Source organism: Peromyscus californicus, unplaced genomic scaffold, assembly GCF_007827085.1.
Source record: "Peromyscus californicus insignis strain IS unplaced genomic scaffold, ASM782708v3 Scaffold_15__1_contigs__length_86483966, whole genome shotgun sequence".
Taxonomy (NCBI): Eukaryota; Metazoa; Chordata; class Mammalia; order Rodentia; family Cricetidae; genus Peromyscus; species Peromyscus californicus.
The window spans coordinates 84,592,389-84,611,878 of record NW_026294447.1 but is presented as its reverse complement, the minus strand read 5'-3'; the positions used below and the strand labels follow the sequence as shown (position 1 = coordinate 84,611,878).

At 43.0% G+C, this 19,490-nt stretch overlaps 1 protein-coding gene across 1 annotated transcript in view; it reads left to right on the top strand.

Annotated features, from left to right (window-relative positions):
* The first annotated feature begins 2,513 nt into the window (after positions 1 to 2,513).
* The window catches only part of Arid4a (AT-rich interaction domain 4A), a 71,765-nt gene continuing 54,788 nt past the window's right edge, over positions 2,514 to 19,490 (top strand). Inside the window, exons 1-5 of the mRNA XM_052739646.1 lie at positions 2,514 to 2,707; positions 3,664 to 3,721; positions 5,720 to 5,830; positions 8,616 to 8,681; positions 10,162 to 10,252. Coding sequence (XP_052595606.1) covers positions 3,716 to 3,721; positions 5,720 to 5,830; positions 8,616 to 8,681; positions 10,162 to 10,252 — 274 coding nt within the window. The 5' untranslated portion in view covers positions 2,514 to 2,707; positions 3,664 to 3,715. The remainder of the gene's footprint in view (positions 2,708 to 3,663; positions 3,722 to 5,719; positions 5,831 to 8,615; positions 8,682 to 10,161; positions 10,253 to 19,490) is intronic.

The following is a 19,490-nucleotide window of genomic DNA, read 5'->3' as shown; positions in this document are numbered from 1 at the left end:
CAGGCTTATCGTGGCTATTACAGCTATTACAGAAAAAAAAAATCAGGAAAACTATGACAAATTAAGGATATCACGTCGACTGAACAGTTCACTGGAGGTCACCTGGCTGCCATGCTGCCCAAGGGCCTGCATTCAATCACAGCACAACCAAAAATTTAAATCATGATTCATCTATCCCAGGTATCCATGGAATGTGTTTTATAGGCAAACTACTTCTGAGGATCCCACGTTTTTCCTTAGTTAAAAAAAACTAGTAACAAAATGAACACAACTGTATCCTTAAAAATAAAATCATTTTAAAAAACATTCCAAGTCCTATGTGTACAGAATAAACATCATTTTGTAGGAAAGACTGCTAGAGATTTTTATTTTATTTTTCACTAATTTTCAAAGGCACACTGGTGTAAATTATTTATATGTAAAACTGGATAGTGAAATTATGTGTGAATGATTACCACCAGGGACGATCAGAAGTATACTTTTCTTAAAAAACAAAACGACTACAACAGAAAACAAAAAAACCTTCTCTCCTAAACTCTCACTCATAGGACCTTTTTAAGAGACTTTTAAATCAGAGTGGGAGGTCGAAATCATGAAAATATTCAGATTCTGACTTAAAACATTGAGTGTTTCAAAGTCCAGAAATAAAAAACAGGCACAGTGGCACCATGAGATCAGGTGAAGGTCATCCTCGGCTACCTCAAGGTCACGGCAAGGTCCAGACCATCTTGGACTACCAAAATCCTGTCTCCAAAAACCAAAGTCCAGAAAGGAGACCACCAGGAATAGGTGAATGCAAATACCGAGAGTGGCTTTAACTGTGGATTTCATTCTGGTTTAACATCAGGAAGCTAATTAAACCGACTCATTTGAAAGCTTGAACAAAACCTTTCAATAACCACGCACATTCTAGTATTTAGCTGGAGTCTACAGAAAACCTCTGCACACCCTCCTTCCACAATTCACAAGATTTCAATATACACTCACCTGTGATTGAGCTGTCACAGAGCTGTCTTGGCTTCAGCACCATTCTAGAAAGACAAAAATCCTCAGTGAATTATTTACTCCCTCAACTCTTTTCTAGCTTTGAACATCACCGAAAACAAGCACTAAGATTTGAAACACAGTTACCACTAGGGCACTTGGGAAAACTACCAAAACACACTTCACAACCTTAATAATACATCTGAGAAAAATAAGTTACAAATAAAAAGTCGATTTGGCTTTCGTTAAGATGTCCTCTTATTGGGCAAATTTAGTGTGGTTACTATTTCCCACCTTAATTTAGTGTACAAGCCACCAGTAGTAATCCAATGGTTAAAGAGTTTTTGTCTCATTTAACAAGACAAGGTGCTGACGAATAAATCCACGTCTGTCCGGTCGGGTGATGAAATCCTTCCATCTAAGGAAATTTCGGTCCTTCCAGCATCACTACTACGTTCTTTGAACAGATACTATGGCATACGCCTCATGCAGTGACAAGAGGCGCCTGTCTAAGGTCATAGTGGCTGCAGCGTCCGTCCCGGCAGGTACATTCCTCAGCATTCCGAAAGCCAGAGCTTCCACGTTTCCTCATAGTTTCACCGTGGGAGGAAACTCCTTCCCCTCAACCCCCCGCAGTACGTTTCTAGAAACCACACCTCCTCCGTCTGAACCAAGGAGGCTGCCCTTGGGGCCCCTGGTGTCTAAAGCCGGCATGTCAGTCCCCGAAACGCACTTCGGAGGCAGGAGAGGGCTGTGCCGCGGGGCGATGTCAGTCAACGTCGCCGCTCGGAGAAAAAGGGCGCAAAGGATCGCCCGAGAAAACGACACGTGTGGCCCCCCGGCCTCGCCCCCGTCCCCCACCCCCGCCCCCGTCCCCGCTCCGCCGCCGGACAGCTGCTCCCGTGACTGCCCTGGCTTCCGGTGCTCCCGGAGCTGCGCCACCCCCCGAGGCCACCGGACACCGGCAGCCTCCCGCAGACCTTTCGGACGACTTCGCGGCTCCGCCGCCCTTCGCCAGGCGCGGTCTGGGAGCGGATGGTAAGCCGGTGCCGCACAGAAACACACCTGCCGGAGAGAGTCCGCTTCCTCGCCCCCAGACACAGAAAATGGGATAGCGCCGTGGCCGCGGCTGCCGGGACAAAATGGCGCCGGGAAACCGGTGAGGCGCAGGCGCCCGGGGAAGACCCGGCTCCGCCCCCGTGCAAAACCCTGGCTGCAGTTCTGGATTCCGTTTCCATGGGACACGCCGCCGCCCAATCCTCGTGCGGAACTGCTCTTCCTGACCCCTCTGTTCTCCAATCAGTGCTCAGTCAAGCACATCCGGAGTCGGCTCTTCCAATCACTCTGCCGGGCTCTCTTACTCAATCCCCTGTCCTCCAATAACGTGGGTCTCCGGACCCAGCCAATCAGAAGTGGACGCTGTCCTACCTGCTGTTTTCCGCACCAATCATGGAAGTTTCACAGCTACATCCAATGAGAAAGGCAGACAGCGCGCTCCAATCCGAAGCTATTCGGCGTCATGAGCAGCCAATAGGAGTTCGTGTAGAAGCGAGTCTGCTCAACAGCTTGTTATTTGGTGGATTGTGGCAGTAAATCGGGGCGAGTGGGGAACCCGGCGCAGGAACTGCCGCTGCGGCCGGGAGCGGTGCTTCCCGGACGGGGGCCCACGGCGGTCAGTGAGGCGGCAGGCTGGCGAGCTGACAGCGCGCTGCGCCCGCAGTAGGTGGGTAGGCAGCGGGGCAGCGGGGGCCGCTGAATGGGCGAAGCGGCGGGAGCAGCTGCTGCGGCGATGGGGTCCCGGTGCAGTTGGGAGCTCCGCAGGCGGGGAGGGGGATGCAGAGCGGGCCGTGCCCGGGGGTGCCGGGCAGCGATCGGGATCGGGAGCCCGAGGCGGCAACTGCGGGCACGACCGCCTCGGTCGCCTCCCCGGGAAAAATGGCTGTGGGGCTGACCGCGCCGCTAAGTTTGCTCAGGAGGCGCGGGCTGCCGGCGGGGGGGGGGGGGGGAGCCGGCCCCCAACTCCGCTGCGTGTCCTCGGCGGGGACCCGCGCCTCTCCGGGCTCTACAAAAAGTTGAGGCGGGCGCGGGAGGAGGCGGCCGCTGCGGCGGTGCGGCTCGCTCCCCTCCCACACCCTGTCCGGCCGCCTCCCCGCCCCGCGCCTCCCCCGCCGGGTCCCCCCCGCGCCCGGCCGCCGCCGCAGGCCGCCGCCTCTGCCCCCCGGGTGAAGGAGCGCTTCTCCTTCCTGACATGGTGCAGAGCGGAGGCAGGAGAGCAATGGCGCCGTGACACTCCGTTGCCGCCGCCGCCGCCGCCGCCGCCGCCGCCGCGGGCCGGGCCGGGGCGGGCCAAGGGGGGCCGAGCGGCGGAGGCGGGGCGCGCGCTAGAGTCGGGGCCCGGCGGGGCGCGGACCCGCGAGGCCGGGGCGCAGGGCTCCCAGTAGCCGGCGAGGCGGGGGGCGCGGTGGGCTGTCCGGTGGTGCAGGGGCGGGACGCGCTGCCCTTTGGCGCGCCTGGGGGTTCTGCTCACTGCCCGCTGCGCTGTGGTCGCCCCGACGGGGGTCTGCTCCCGGGCCGCCGTGCTCAGCCCCTCCCCGCCCGCATTTGTTTACTTTCTTTCCCGGTCGCACCCCGCCTTGGACTGATCCTCTGCCTCTCTTTCAAACCCTGCTTTGGCTCCAGCGCCCGGGAAGAGAACTCGTGGAAGCTGGAACCCCACAGGTCACCAGTCAAGATGAAGGTAAGGGGAGCCAACTCTTCCCAGCCTGGTGCCCTGGACGATGCCAGTCGCGAAGTGGCTGTCGTGGAATGGCAGCTTTTTTTGTTACTCCAAATTGGTTTCTCTACTAAGCAGCACTTTCAGGAAAATAACGTGTGAATGGGTTATGTGTTTGTGTGTGTGTGTGTGTGTGTGTAAAAATGCAGGCAGTTCAGTTCTCTCTTTAGCAGTTAGCACTTTGGAAAGGTCGGTGCAGCCTTTCGATTTATAAACACTTCCTGTGTTGGCAGTACCTTCTAGAAGTAAAGCTAGTAAAGCTTTTGACCTACCTTGGTTTTTTGAAGGCTTTTTGTTTTGCTCTTGTTTTCTTTAAAAAACAAGCAAACAAAAAAAAACCGAACACACTTCCCCCTTTCCACTGCCAGTGCCATTTTCTAACAGAAATGACGCGTAGCTTGAGTAAGGGAGATAGTTCTGGGTATTTCTTCTTGGGATCAAGTAAACTAAGGTGATGGCAGTGTTTAGGTTGATTAGTTCAGTCTTCATAGTATATATCTTAAAGCATGCATTCCGTGTATAGTTGTTTTGAAGCTTCCTAGTCTTACAAAGGTCGATGTCTGCCTTTTAAAGGGAAAGGAAGCTTTCCTAGCATTAGGATTCTATGTGTTTCTGATCAGATACTTACTTGCCAAAAAGTATTCCTCTTCGGTTTCTATTCTTTTTAAGTGGACTGACGTTTCAAAGTACATGATCTATGCTGTACTGACTGTTTTGGTATGTGCGTGTATATGTATATAACACAGTAAATATGTAGTGTTTGTTTTGGTTATTGGCGACAATATCCTCTGGCTCGGATGGGCCAGGAACTCAAGATCCTCCTGCCTCTCTCCGATGGCTGTGCTGACAGTCATGCACCGCATACCTGACTCTGTTTAAGTGTATTTCTTAATGAAATTCTCAAACTTCCTCTTGTTCTCTTATTTTGGAGTGGCGGAACCTCCTTTAATATTACTTTAGAAAATGAAAAATTGTTTCTTAAAAATATTTAGCTAAAGTATACATTGAGATCTTTGCACTTGTAGTGCTGAATTGAATTGTATGAATACATACAGCTTTTGAAATAGGTAAAATGACAGCCTGAGATAGCAGTCATCTCTTACTGTCAAGATTAATATGAATTGTAAATGGAATTTTCTCACATATTTCAGTGTATAACTCTGATCATGACCAGTTTTTTGTAAGTGGGCATTTCTTAATAAAATTTCCTTTTAAATATACCGAGAAGATTAATGTTGCAGACTAGATCTGGCTACAGTCTTTAGCTATCAGTTTATAAATACTTTCATCAGTTGAATAGACTTAAGCCTTTCAGATGCAACCTCTGGCCAGTGCATTTTCTGAACGAGTTTGCTTGCTCTCTTCTCTGTAGAGATACACTGTATCAAAAGAGACTGCCTCAGCCAGGCTTGGTGGCCCTGGCCTGTCCTAGAGTTTAGGAGCCTGAGACAGCCTGCACCTTGTCTCAAAAGCCCAAAGCAAGCAAAAGATGTTGCCTTTATAAAGCTGTTTCATTAAATGTTTAATTATGTATTTGTTAATATTAATTTTATAGCAATATTTTGTTTTAAACTAGGAAACAGAATTACCTGGAGGCCCAAAATTAATAAAATTTATGAGACTTTTAATATAAATGCATTCCTGCTGTTTTTTCTTATCTTTCTGTTTCCTATTATTAAATTGTAGAATTTCTTAAACATGTTGTATTGAAAAAAAAATCATTTTTTTCTACTGGTAGTTTCCAGTTGCAACTTTCAAACATTTTACAGCATCAGGAAATGAGTTATAAAATGAAGTAGTGTTAATAAGGTGTTTGCTTTAGGAGTATTTCCCAAATTATCACTGCTATTAGGCCAGTAATTTTAATGTTCCGATGACTTGAAATGTAGCCCTTCTGATGCTGTTGGAGGTTGGGGTCGGGGAGAACAGCAGTGATGTGCAGCCTTTACCTTCTTTCCTCAGGCGGCCGACGAGCCTGCCTACCTGACAGTGGGAACTGACGTCAGTGCCAAGTACCGAGGGGCCTTCTGTGAGGCGAAGATCAAGACTGTGAAGAGGCTGGTGAAAGTCAAGGTAAGGTGCTGCAGACTTTCAGAACACAAACAGGTTTATTTGGTGGGCTGCACTCGACGGAAAGCTAGGCAGTAACCAGGGTCACTCCTGTCATGCGGCAGTCTCTTTGAGGACATTGAAGAGATTGTGCTTTATCGCTCTTTCTAGTGAATCAGTGCTATGAGCAAGCACCATTGTATACTAAACTTACAAGGTATATTAAGAATTGAAAAATAAAGAACTCAACCTGAGAAATGATTCCAGAATATCCAAACACCGAGGCGTGATGCTTGTGTGACGTGGCTTGGTCCTGTCAGTGGAAATGTGCTCGTGCTGTTATTATTTGGTCGCTCCCTTTTCTGCATCAGATAGTGGCAGTTTCAGTGATTAGAAAGAACAATGCAGTCAGATTATGTTTTCAAGATTACACTAAAAATGATTCTGGGAGTTGAGGGTGTGTGTGTGTGTGTGTGTCTGTCTGTCTGTCTGTGGCTTTTTCAGACAGTTTCTGGTGATCATCTTGCCTTTGCTTCCACTATGCCTGGCCAAGAGGTTCATTTTTAAGACCAGACAAAGAAAGTTAGTGTATTCCTGTATGGAATTTAGAAATATAGAAGGAAATACGGAAAAGGACAGGTGGATAAATATCTACAACTTTTCAGAAATCTGTTAACATAGTTTGTTTTTCTGTAGAAAATTTTCCAATCTATAGTTCCTTTTTTTTTCTATTTTTTGAGATGGGGTCTCTTATAGCCCCAAATGACTTCAAACTCTCTAAGTATCTGAGAATGACTTTGAACTTGATCTTCTTGCTTCCACCCTAAAGAATTAGAGGCATAAGCTACCACACCTGGTTTTTATGATGCTAAGGCTAGAACTCACAGCCTTACTCATGCCACGATACCTTTACCACCTGAGCCACATCTTAAGTCTGTTGATTTGAATACCCTTCTAATGGAAATACAAGAATAGCTTTGTGGATATAAATGTTTTTTAACAGTATAGAACCATAAAATATTATTGAAGGAAGTCCTTGCTAACATTTCAAGTATTTTCTTTTTTTTTTTTTTTGGTTTTTTTTTTGGAGACAGGGTTTCTCTGTGTAGCTTTGCGCCTTTCCTGGAACTCACTTGGTAGCCCAGGCTGGCCTCGAACTCACAGAGATCCGCCTGGCTCTGCCTTCCGAGTGCTGGGATTAAAGGCGTGCACCACCACCGCCCGGCTCAAGTATTTTCTTTTTTAAAGATTGATTTATTTACTATGTATACAGTGTTTGACTGCATGCCAGAGGAGGGCACCAAATCTCATTATTAGAAGATGGTTGTGAGCCACCATGTGGGTGCTGGGAATTGAACTCAGGACCCCTGGAAGAGCAGCCGGTGCTGTTAACCTCTGAGCCATCTCTCCAGCCCCCAAATATTTTCTATTGGCTTCCATATTTTGTTGTAACTGTCATAGCATTATTTTTACTGTTATTGTATCATGTATTATAGCTTGTTATATGCCTTATTCAGTTACATATCTGTTTTCTTACCAGAGTTAAATACCATGAGAAGGAGAAGACATTTTAGAGTTTCTACTCTTGATTCTTAACAGTAGTGCTTCATATCTTGTGGCCACTCGGAGTTTGTTAAATGTGTGAGTGATTAAATGAATGAACAAATGAATTAGCTAGAACATTGATTCTCCAGTTGTGGTTCTCAGATCAGGAGCATTAGCCCCTTTTAGGGACTTGCTCAAGATGGAGATTCTCAGGACTGTATTTTACAGCTCCTTGGTGAAAACCTCTGAGAGTAGTTTCACCAAGCCTAACTTTTCAAATACAATTACGATTTAGGAGTCCTTGGTCGCAGGGAATGCGACTCATGCAGTCACAGGCCCAGCTGTAGATCTGCTAGGGATACTTAATTGTTAGGATGCCATTTGACCTTCGTTTCTTCTTCATTTCATACAGCCTTTTACTGTGTAAACTATAAAATTGCACCACTGAGTATTTGAGAATCTTTGACAGTTTTAACCTTTAAAAAAATTATTGTGGCTCAAAGTTGTTGATCTAAAATAATACAGTGGTTGTTTAGGACAACGCATAATACACTTGCTACTCGGAATTTGAATTACTTGGGGAATTGCTCTGCTGTGACGTTTCCCTGTACGTTTGGTAGACATGAAGAGCCAAGAACATTGGAAAGGGATGCTTGTTCATAACTGAATCCCTTCTAATATCGTAAGAGGTTTGTTTGTTTGTTTGTTTTTTGAGACATGGTCTTTCTGTGTAACTTTGGCTGTCCCAGAACTCGATATGTAGACAAGGCTAGCTTCAAATTCACAGAGATCTGCCTGCCTCTCTGCCTCCCAAGTACTGTAATTAAAGGCATGCAACACCAGCCCCAGCCTCATAAGGCTTAAGGACCATGAGAGCTCTGTTTTTAAGTAGGCAATAAAAATTGAAGGGTTTTAAAAATATTTTGTGACAATCAAAACCTTTTATGACTTGGTAAAATGCACTAGAAGCAGTTTTACATTTTTATAGTATCACGGGATTATAAATCTATGGTTTGTTCATTTGGCAAGCAGTTATTAAATGGCTATAATATGCACTGACTTGCTAACTACAAGGGGAATAGTAATGAACAAGGGCTCCAGCCCTCAAGGAGCTCATAGTTAATGAGAAAGGAAATAAACATAAATACAAGACACTGTAATAACTGTTAGGCCAGAGGTAACTACAGGGTATTAAGGAGGCATCTGCAGTGTTACTACAGAGGCATTGCTTAAAAAGTAACTTGCAGATTGTTTTGTTTTCCAGGTATTGCTGAAACAGGATAACACAACACAGTTGGTGCAAGATGACCAAGTAAAGGGGCCTTTACGAGTACGTATGTCCAACAGTTCGGAATCGAAACTAGTGAACCACAGGCAAATGCCATAATCGATCAGACTTTTCATTTGTTCATACACTTACGCTTTTATAGAAACGTTGAATCAGAAAACAAAATACAAATGATACCATAGTGTAAATTCAGATATTGCAATGATTGTATCTTTGAAGAACATCAGACATTGCTGGATAATTTATTTCTTTATTTTGTTTTGTTTTGTTTCTCGTTTGGTTTTTCAGATGGTCTCAGAGCCCAGGCTGCCCTAACACTCTGTAGCACAGACCTCTGCCTCCTAAATGCTGGGATTACAGTTGTACACCACTGTGCTTGGCTGACAGAGTGGTTTCATACATATTTTAGGATGTGCTTTCACTTGCCTTTTTTTTGTTTTGTTTTTGTTTTTGTTTTTCAAGACAGGTTTCTCTGTGTAGTTTTGGTTTACCTGTCCTGAATCTCGCTCTGTAGACCAGGCTGGCCTCGAACTCATAGAGATCCGCCTGGCTCTGCTTCCCAAGTGCTGGGATTAAAGGTGTGCACCACCACTGCCTGGCTTCACTTGCCTTTTACAGGTTTGAGTTCATGGACTGAATACATACATGCATATGTACATATAGCTTGCTTGCTTGTTGTTTGTTTTGAGACAGAGTCTCACTATTTAGCCCTGGTTAGCCTGGTGCTCAGTATGTAGACCAGGCTGGACTTGAACTTACAGAGATCTACCTGTGGTTGTGTGCTGCCTACTCAGCTTGAATATATTCCTTGTTATTTTTTTTTTTTTACATTGTTGCAGTATTTAAGATGATGCCTGCGACGTCGTGCCAAATATCATAAACTTTTCTTCCGATTCATCAGATAAACTGTATTTGTTTTATTATTCAATTTAATGAATAGCTATGTTGTGTTTTCCATCCATTTCTGACCATTTGTTTATGTAGTAAACCTTTGTTATATCGAAGTACCACTTTGGTTCATATCTGATATACAATGGTCTGGAAGTTGAGAGAAGGCTAACTGGTACATTCCTCTCTCTCTCTCTCTCTCTAGCTGAACCTTTATCTAAAAGGTTTCTAAATATAATTATATAAATATAAGTACTGAATTCCATACTCAATATTTTGGTGAAAGAAAACAAAGTATTTTTGTTGTCTTATGGTTTGACATTTGTTACAGCTAAGCTTATTGGAGATAATACAATGTAGTGAACAAACTCTGAAGTAAGATTTTTAATCAGGATTTGAATCCTAGACTCTGTAAATTATCTTTTCAGTTTGTAAAATACAAGCATCAAGTCCCTTGCTTATGCTGAAGAACTTTGGGGCTCAGATTACATAATGAAGATATGAGCATCCCAACTGAGAATTCTCCCTTATTCTAGCTTATGCATTTATCAAAAGTTTTCTACTCATGTAGTTGATGGGAATGGTTCGGTCTGTGTGTTTAAATCTTTAAGACAATTTGAGTTTCATGTTTTAGGTCGGAGCTATTGTTGAAACAAGGACATCTGATGGATCCTTCCAGGAAGCTATTATCAGCAAGTTGACAGACGCTAGTTGGTATACCGTGGGTAAGTAGTCACTTTACACATGGCTTTGATTGGAGGCGTGTATACCTCTACCTTAGAAATACACTGATGTGTGTGTTGGCAGAGAGCATGAATTCTTTCCTGTAGACTTACTGCATATAGCTAGCTAAAATTGTAGTGACATTCAGTTGGGACAAAAGCAAGTATGGTTCAGATAACTTGGCCGTTTTTATCTTTTATCTAAGAGTACTTCTGTTGTGGCTTACTTGGACATTTTGTCTTCAAGAAAGTCCAATTTTTTTTCTTTTCATAAGACAGTATTTTAATGTGATTTCTGTAATTGCAGTTAGGATTGAACAGGAGTTACTGCCACTTGTTGCACTGAGGATAATGTAGGTGTTACCGCAGAATATAAAGACGGAACAAGCTCTGCCAGACTAGACTCAAGCCTAGGTGCTTGTAGCTTCAGGTTTGAGGATCTATGCGGTGGATTCTCATCTTAGGCGCTTTCAGGAACGACCTATAGACTGTTAATGTGAGTTTATTCTTATCTGTCTATGTGTAAACTTGGGTTGGCTTAAAAAAAAAAAAGTGGCTAAAATGGAGTGGTGGCTAATAACTTTGTTCCCAGTATTCAGAGGCATTGGGCCAGGTGGGTCTTTATGAGTTCAAGGCCACCCTGGTCTACATAGTGAGTTTCTGTCCAGGCAAGGCAACATAGCAAGACCCTGTGAGTAGGATGGTCCATTCCTGTAATCCCAGCACTCAGAGGCAAGAGGCAAGAAGATCTGGAATTGGAGGCAGTCCTTGGCTATGTACTGAGTTTGAAGCCAACCTGGGGTACATGAGACCCTGTCTCAGAACTAAAATCTTTTAACGAGAAGCAATAAGTGTCACAATACATGCAAATTAAAACTGAAAAGTTGCACTGAAGTCCTGAGGTTTTATTGAGTAGAATAGCTGGAGTGATGTTTCCAAACCTCCTCTCAGTACTTTGAGACTAAGCACCTCGGTGGACTTTATCCACGATGTTTACACAGACACCCAGAGCCTTGCTGGTTCTTAAATGTCTATCTTGGAATAAGTAATATAGTTATAGTGTTACGTTTTTCTTGCCTAGTTAAGTTTACTTTTAGTTTAATTAATTTACTCTTTCCAAGTACTTTTTTCAAAGATTTTAATTCTTCTTTGGCTTCCTAGAAATTGTGGTTCATGTGGTACTGTAATTCTCAAGATGTTTTCCATTGAGCTAAGTTGTTATTATTTTGTTTGTTTGTTTTGTTTTTTTCGAGACAGGGTTTCTCTGTGTCGTTTTTGGTACCTGTCTTGGATCTCACTCTGTAGACCAGGCTGGCCTCAAACTCATAGAGATTGACCTGGCTATGCCTCCTGAGTGTTGGTATTAAAGGTGTGCGCCACCACCACCCAGCTCATTCATAGTTTTTAAGTATTTAAAAACTGCAATTAATACTGACTCTGAGAGATGAAGTCGATAGAATTGTGCTATATTAAGCAAGGTACAAGGTATTAAAGGGTTGACAGATGCAGAGTTATGTGAGATTATATGATGCATATTCACATACTGATAGGTCTTCTTTGGCACTCACCTTCTTCAAGGTTGTATTCATGACCTGTATTAAGCTTTACTATGTTCTGCAGAAGCAGTACCTGCACATCTTCACATTTCCTGTTTTTGCATTCCACAATGCAAAAATTGCATAATCATTGAATTATGAGTCCATCCTCTACATGAATAGCATTTTGTCATTTCTAGAAAGTATTTGCTAGTAAGCATTATTTATAGTGCTCTTCTGTGCTGGATGATTAGAGATGAAAGTATACATTTGTGACTTACACTCAAACCACTTAAAAGCTAACTTGATTGAAATACAAAAGCATGTCTAAGTATATGTAAGACCAACTGGTTCTTATCTAAAGAATATAAAATGAGGACCCCTACCCTCTTAAATTCAGTAGGTCTAGGGATGGCGATGCCAGCCTTTTTTTTTTGTTAACACACTGGATGATTCTGATGCACATAGTACATGTATAGAAAATAAACTATATGAGCCAGTGTGGTGGCTCCATGGGCGGAAGTGGTCCATAAAAGCCTGACGACTGAATTGGGATGATTGTCAGAAGTAGTAGTAGAAGAAAACTAACCCTTCAAAGTACTCACGTGTGTATACACACACACGCACACACACACACACACACACACACACACACACACACACACGCACACACGCACACACTAATAAATAAATATCATAGGGCTGGAGAGATGACATACTGCTCTTCTAAAGGACCCAAGTTCAGTTCCCAGCTCCCTCATTGGACAGCTCACAACTGCATGTAACTAGCTGTTAGGGGATTCAGTGTCTCTGGTCTCCATGGGTGCCTACACTCAACATGCACATACCCCTCCCCCCACATAATTAGAACTAATTAAAATATATTTTTAGTAAGTAAATCTTACAAAAGAAAAAAAGAAAGAAAGAAAAAGAAAGGCAGAATATACAAACAGAAGCACTTGTTTTGGGGAAAAAACTGAAAATCACTAGGAGGACCTGAGTTACAGTTTACTGATAGAGTACTTGTTTACAAGGCCATGACTTTGATCCCCATACCATAAGAACAGAACAAAGAATATGAAGGAGTTTTGCACTTATGTGCTTAAATGAGATTGCTCGGTCAGTGTTTAAGGTTTTGAAATCATTATTCACTTACGTGTGCTCCAAATACCACCCTGCTGTAAATAAGGTCTTACAGGGATGTGGACCGCATAAGGCTGATGAGAGGATAATGAGTATAGTTACAATTGTAAAAGATGGCAGAATGAGATGTGTGAGCTCTCACAGGTCATAAACTGGATGTGTGTGTGTGTGTGTGTGTATACGTGCGTACGTGCACATGCATGTGTAACAAAAAGTGCATTCCAGGGAGCACTTTTTGCCTGTTGGGTTTTATCGGGTTGTTTTTTTTTCCCTTTTCTTCATTTAAATTTCTAACAAAGTATTTAGTAGATTAGAAAACTACAGAAAGCACTGTGGAAGGTCTTTGACCTTCTTTGACCTCCAAAGATATCTGAAGTTACATAGAACTATTGAAAGTGAAACAGAAGAGGACCCAGGCTTTCTGGTGTGGCCCACATAGGGGTTAGGATCAGTCATGATGTGAAGTTACCATCATAATCAATGATAGTAAATCTTCAATGTAATATAGACAGTTCTCTTTTGTCATAGCTGAATAACAAGTTTGAAAGAGAATATGGGGCTGGATGTGGCTCAGCGGAGAGCAGTTGCTTAACAAGCCCTGGGTTTGAACCCCAATATTACCTTTCTGCTGGGGGATTCTGTATTTGAAGGAATTTTTTTGTTTTTTGTTTTTGTTTTTGTTTTGTTTGTTTGTTGTTTAGTCTAATAGCACATTGCTTTCTAATGTTGAACTGTATGTAATCTCAGCTCATGGGGTGTTTTGTTTTAAAACCAGAGTCTCAATTGTATAGGGCAAGCTGGCCTCACACTCACAGTCTTTGTGCCTGACCATCCCCAGTAGCAGCAATCTTGGGGTTTTGTTTGTTCGTTTCTGGGGAACATTAGAAATATTTCTCACCAGGTATGATAGCTCATATGTAGTACTTGGGAAGATGAAGTGTGAGATTCTCTTCCTTCCCTCAGATAGTTTTCTTCTGCTTCCTCGTCATCCGTAGCCCATTACCATCTCTTCCTGCCTTTCCTTAAGTTCCCTCTTCTTCTCCTCTCATGGTTCCCTTTATAGTTTCATCACATGCACACACACACACACACACACACACATTTGGAGTGTAGGTTTCTTTCATATAGAAGAGAAAAATTATAGTATTTGTCTTTCTGAGTCTGGCTTATTTCCCTTAACACAATGACATCTAATTCCTTTCATTTACTTGTGGATGTCATAATTTCAATTTTCTTTATGACTATATGAAATTCTGTTGTCTGTGGACCACATTTTTGTACACCTGGGCTGTCTGATTTCCTGGGACTGTTCAGCAGTGAAGATGGATGTGTCAAGTGTCTGTCTGGTATGTTGGCTTAAATCCCTTCAGGTCCAAGAGTGGTACAGCTGGATCATTTGGTAGTTCTCTTTCATGGCTGAACTAGTTTGCTCTTCTCCCCTTCTCCCAGTGTCTAAGTGTTCTTCTTCCCTGTGTGCTTGCCAGAATTGGTTCCAAGTTGTTTATGATGACAGCCATTCTGACTGGGGTGAGATAGTTGCAAAGCAGATTTAATCCACATTTCCCTGAGGGCTAAGGATATTGAATGCTTTCCCAAATATTTCTTGGCTGTTCGTAGTTTTTTTCAGAACATTCTACTCAGTTCATTAGCTCATTTTGTTGTTTTTTTGTTTTTGTTTAATTTTTGCAGTTCTTTATATATTCTAGATATTAATCTCCTGTCTGGTATATAGTTGACAGAGACTTGCTTTCATTTCTAGGCTCTGTCTTCACTGTAGTAGTTGTATCCTTGGCTGTGTAGAAGCTTAATTTTATGTAAAGCATCCTGATAGTTCTTGGGCTTATCTCCTGTCCTGTTGGAATCCTGGACCGTGAATTGAAGACGTTGTTCCTGGATCTTCCTCTAGCACTTTCCAACTTCCAGGCTTATATTGATTTCTGTGTACAGTGAAAGATGAGGAGCCCATTTTTATTCTTTGATGTGGGGATATGAAGTTTTATGAGCACCATTTGTTGAAGAAGGTGTCTTTTTTTCAAGGTTTGACACGTTTGTCAAAAATTCGTTGTCTGTGGAGTTATTTCTGGATCCTCTGTTCTCATCCTCTCATCAACCTGTCTTTTCCTGCTCATGTCTGGTTTTATCACCCCGGCTCTGGAGTACAGTCTGGGGTCAGGTGCTGTGACACATGCCTCCAGCATTGTTCTTTTTGCTTAAGATTGTTTTGGGTATTTGAGGTCTTTTGTGCTTCCATATCAATTTCAGAGTTCTTTTCATGGTTCTGTGCAGAATACTATAGTAGTTAAAAAAAATTATTATTATTATTTTATGTGTATTGGTGTTTTGTCTGCATGTATCTCTGTGTGAGGGTATCAGGTCTTGGAGTTACAAACAGTTGTGAGCTGCCATGTGGGTGCTGGGAATTGAACCTGGGTCCTCTGGAAGAGCAGTCAGTGCTCTTAATCTCTGAGCCACTTCTCCAGCCCCAAATATTACTGTAATTTTGATGGGGGATTGCATGGATAGTTACTTTCAACAGTAAAGGCGTGTTTACAACATTCTGCCAATCCATGAGTTTGGGATGTCTTCATACCTTCTAGTTACCTTCAGTCTCGTTTGTCAGTGTTCTAAGACTTTCACTGTAGAGGTCCCCCACCTCTTTGGTTAGGTTTATTCTTTGGTGTTGCATGCTGTTTTAGTCAGGCTTTTCCAGATCTCATTCTCAGTTCATTATTGGTATACAGAAAAGCCAATGACTTCCGTGTGATGATTTCATGTCTGGCTGCTATGCTGAGGTGTTTATCAGGTCTAAGAGTTCTGGTAGCATATTTAGAGTCTTAAGTGACAAGTTTAAAGCAGTTCTGGAGAACAAGCTTCAAGACATTACTAATTTCAGTTTGTTTATTCATTTATTTATTTAGTATGTGTGCCAGCCATGTGTGTTGTTGGCTTTTTTTACTCTTTGCTTTTTGGGGAGCCTGCCACCCAGCTCCCAAATAATCACATGGAGACTTACTCTTACTTATGAATGCCCAGCCTTAGCTTGACTTGTTTCTAGTCAGTTTTTCTTAACTTAAATTATCTCATCTACCTTTTTTGCCTCTGGGCTTTTACCTTTCTCTATTATATATACCTTTGTTTACTTCTTACTCCATATCTGCTGTGTAGCTGGGTGACTAGCCCATGGTGTCCTCTCTCCTTCTCCTTTTTTTTGCTCCTCCTCCTCCTCCTTTTTCTCCTTCTACTTACTCTCTCTGCCTACCAGCCCCACCTATCCCTCTACTGCCTCGTTATTGGCCATTCAGTTCTTTATTAGACCATCAGGTGTTTTAGACAGGCACAGTAACACAGCTTCATGGAGTTAAACAAATGCAGCATAAAAGAATGCAACACATTTTTCATCATTAAACAAATATTCCACAACATAAACAAATGTAACACATCTTCAACTAATATTCCACAACACATGCATGTGGACATGTACATGTCACAGTGCGCATGTGGAAGTCAAAGGGCAACTTTTAAAACTCAGTTCTTTCTTACCATGTGGATCCCAGTAATCCCACTCATGTCAGCTTGGTGACAGTTGATTTAAATCTCTGAGCAACCTTGCCTGCCCTTCATTACCTACCTGATCTACTAAATTACAATCATTGAGATTTTTTTTTAAAGATTTATTTATTTATTATGTATACAGCATGATACAGCATGTATGACTGCAGGCCAGAAAAGGGCACCAGATCTCATTACAGATGGTTGTGAGCCACCATGTGGTTGCTGGGAATTGAACTCAGGACCTCTGGAAGAGCAGTCAGTGCTCTTAACCTCTGAGCCATCTCCGCAGCCCTCATACAGTAGCAAAAATACAGTTATGAAGTAGCAACAAAAATAATTTTATGGTTGGGAGGGGGTCACCACACCATGAGGAACTGTCTTATAGGGTAGGATCACAGCATTAGGAAGGTTAAGAACTACTGCTCTAAATGACATTTTAGTTATACTGAATGCATTTTTAAGATTTTTATTTTTATGTGTGTATGTTTGTGAGTTTGTATGCATCTTGTATGTGCAGGTGCCCATAGGGGCCAGGACAGAGTATCAGATCCCCTGGAAGCTGGAGTTATAGATGATTGTGAACTACTCCATGGATGCTGGAAACTGAACCTGGGTCCTCTGCAGGAATAGCTGGTGCCTCTTACCCGCTGAGCCATCTCTCCAGCCCCTGGTGTCTGTGGCTTGTTTATTATTCATATGTCAGAGTTCAGCCCGAGACAAGCCCTTCAGATACTCTTCCAAGTTATCGTAGGAGATGATCCCACTTGGCATGTTATTGTCCCTGAACACCTTCCGTGGGACCAGATGTAGAGTTAGAGGACAGTTCCATTGGCCATCCTAGTTCTGTGTTGTCCTAGACGACTATGTGTTTGAATCCGAGCTTTTAGCAACAGAGCTTTAAGAGAAACGTGAGCTTATAGAATAAATACAGAAAGGAAAAAGGTAATTTTGTAGAGTTGTACAAACAGGTTTGTGTTTTAAGCTGAGTATTATTACATGAGACAAGTTAAAAGATGCCAGGCGTGGTAGTACATGCCTTTAATCCCAACATTTGGGAGGCAGAGGCAAACGGATCCCTTTTAAGTTTGAGGCCAGCCTGGTCTTCGTAGTGATTGCTAGATCCGTCATGAAAACAAGTTAAAAAATAACTTGATAAATAAACTTACGGTAATCTAACATTTATTATTGCAGAACAACATAATGTCCATCATACTGTATTTATGAAGAGTGCTGGTGTGGAGTGGTATTCCAGCCCTTCACACTCACTTTTTTCTACCTGACTTTAGTTCTGTATGTTTCTTTCACAGTAAGTGGCCTTTACGGGTCACCGTTTAAAGCTTACGTATGTGGGTATTTTCCCTGACTGTCTGTGTACCACATGTACCTGATGTCCACGGAGGCCAGAAGGGGGTGTCAGATCCCCTGGGATTGGAGTTAAGGTTGTAAGCCCATGTGGGTACTAGGACTCAAACCCAAGTCCTTTGGAGGAGCAGCCAGTGCCCTTAACACTAAGCCATCTCTCCAGTCCCCATTTTATCATTGGAACTGTGTGTTTGCTGTTCACGTTCTGTGTCTAAATGTTTCAGTTACTAGATAGTTATGATCATGTTGAGACCTACAGTACAGTACAATAGTATGCTTGGTGTGTAGCTTGAGGGCAGTGACACATACGTTGTCACCTAGGTGTGGCGTCTCCTAGGTGTGGCACTCTGCCATCTAGGGTTGTGATGATCTCACAGTCCTGCAATCACCTAGCCGTGTCTTTCTCAGGATAGACTCCCACTGCCAAGGATGCATGACTGCGTATTGATCATGAAGGAAGTTAGAACCGTCATGAGATATTGTCTCATACTTACTAGAATAGCTGTTAGCATAAAGACAAGACATATGGCTAAGAATGTGGAGCAAAGGGAGCCTTTCCTTCCTGTTGGTAAGAGTATAAATCAGTAAAACCGCTATGGAAAACAGTATGGAGGGTCCTCAAAAAGCTAAAACTTGAGCTTTGGGTTTTCAAGACAAGGTCTCTATGTAACCCAGGCTGGCTCTAACTCACAGTCCTTCTGCCTCCACCATCTGAGTTCTTGGGATGCTACCGACAACACGTGACTGCAAAATGGACAGACCTACTATGCATCCAGATATCCCATTTCTGCATTTATATCTAAGGAAATATAAAACCCGTACATCAGAGAACTTTCGTATTCCCATGTTCACTGTGACCCCCCCCCCCCCCCCCCCGCCCAGTGATGGTATGGAATTACCTAACTGTCCATCAGTCGGTGACTAGATGGAATGTGGTCTGTTGCCATGGACTACTGCTCAGTCTTAATAAAACTAGAAAGTCTTCCACTTGCAACTGCATAGATGAACCTGGGGACATTGTGCTAACAGAAATAAACTCAACACAGACAATCAAATGCTCCACCATCTCCTTTATATGTAGACTCTGAAAGGGTCAGACTCACAGAAAGCAGAATGAAGGGAACAGGGGAGGGGAGGGCTGAGGGACTGGGGGTGTTTGTCAAATGGTATGGATTTCTGGTAAGCTGAATGGGATGTGGTGAGCTGTGTAATCCTAGCACTCCAGGTAGAGAGAGATAGGAGGGTCGCAAGTCAGGCGAGCTTGGGCTCCATGGTGAGAGTCTGCACCAGAGTAAAACAGAAGGGCTGAGGAGGGGGCCAATTAAAGAGGCGTTGGCTAGTGAATACCAGCACCGAGATAGATTTGAAATGTTCTCACCACAAAAAAATGTGAGGTGATACGTGTGCTAACATGTTAACGTGTACACACGTATTTCAAAACATGTTGTATGCTGTAAATGTTCATAGTTTATTTGTCAGCTAAGTAAATAAAAGTAAATGATATTTAAAGGACAATTGGTTCTACCTAACATAGGCATATTTACAGTTTTTTTTTTCAATATGTGAAATACTTTGTTCCGTCATAACTACTGTATACATATATACCAATAATTTGATTTTTCTAAACCTTTGACTTCCTCCTCCTTCCT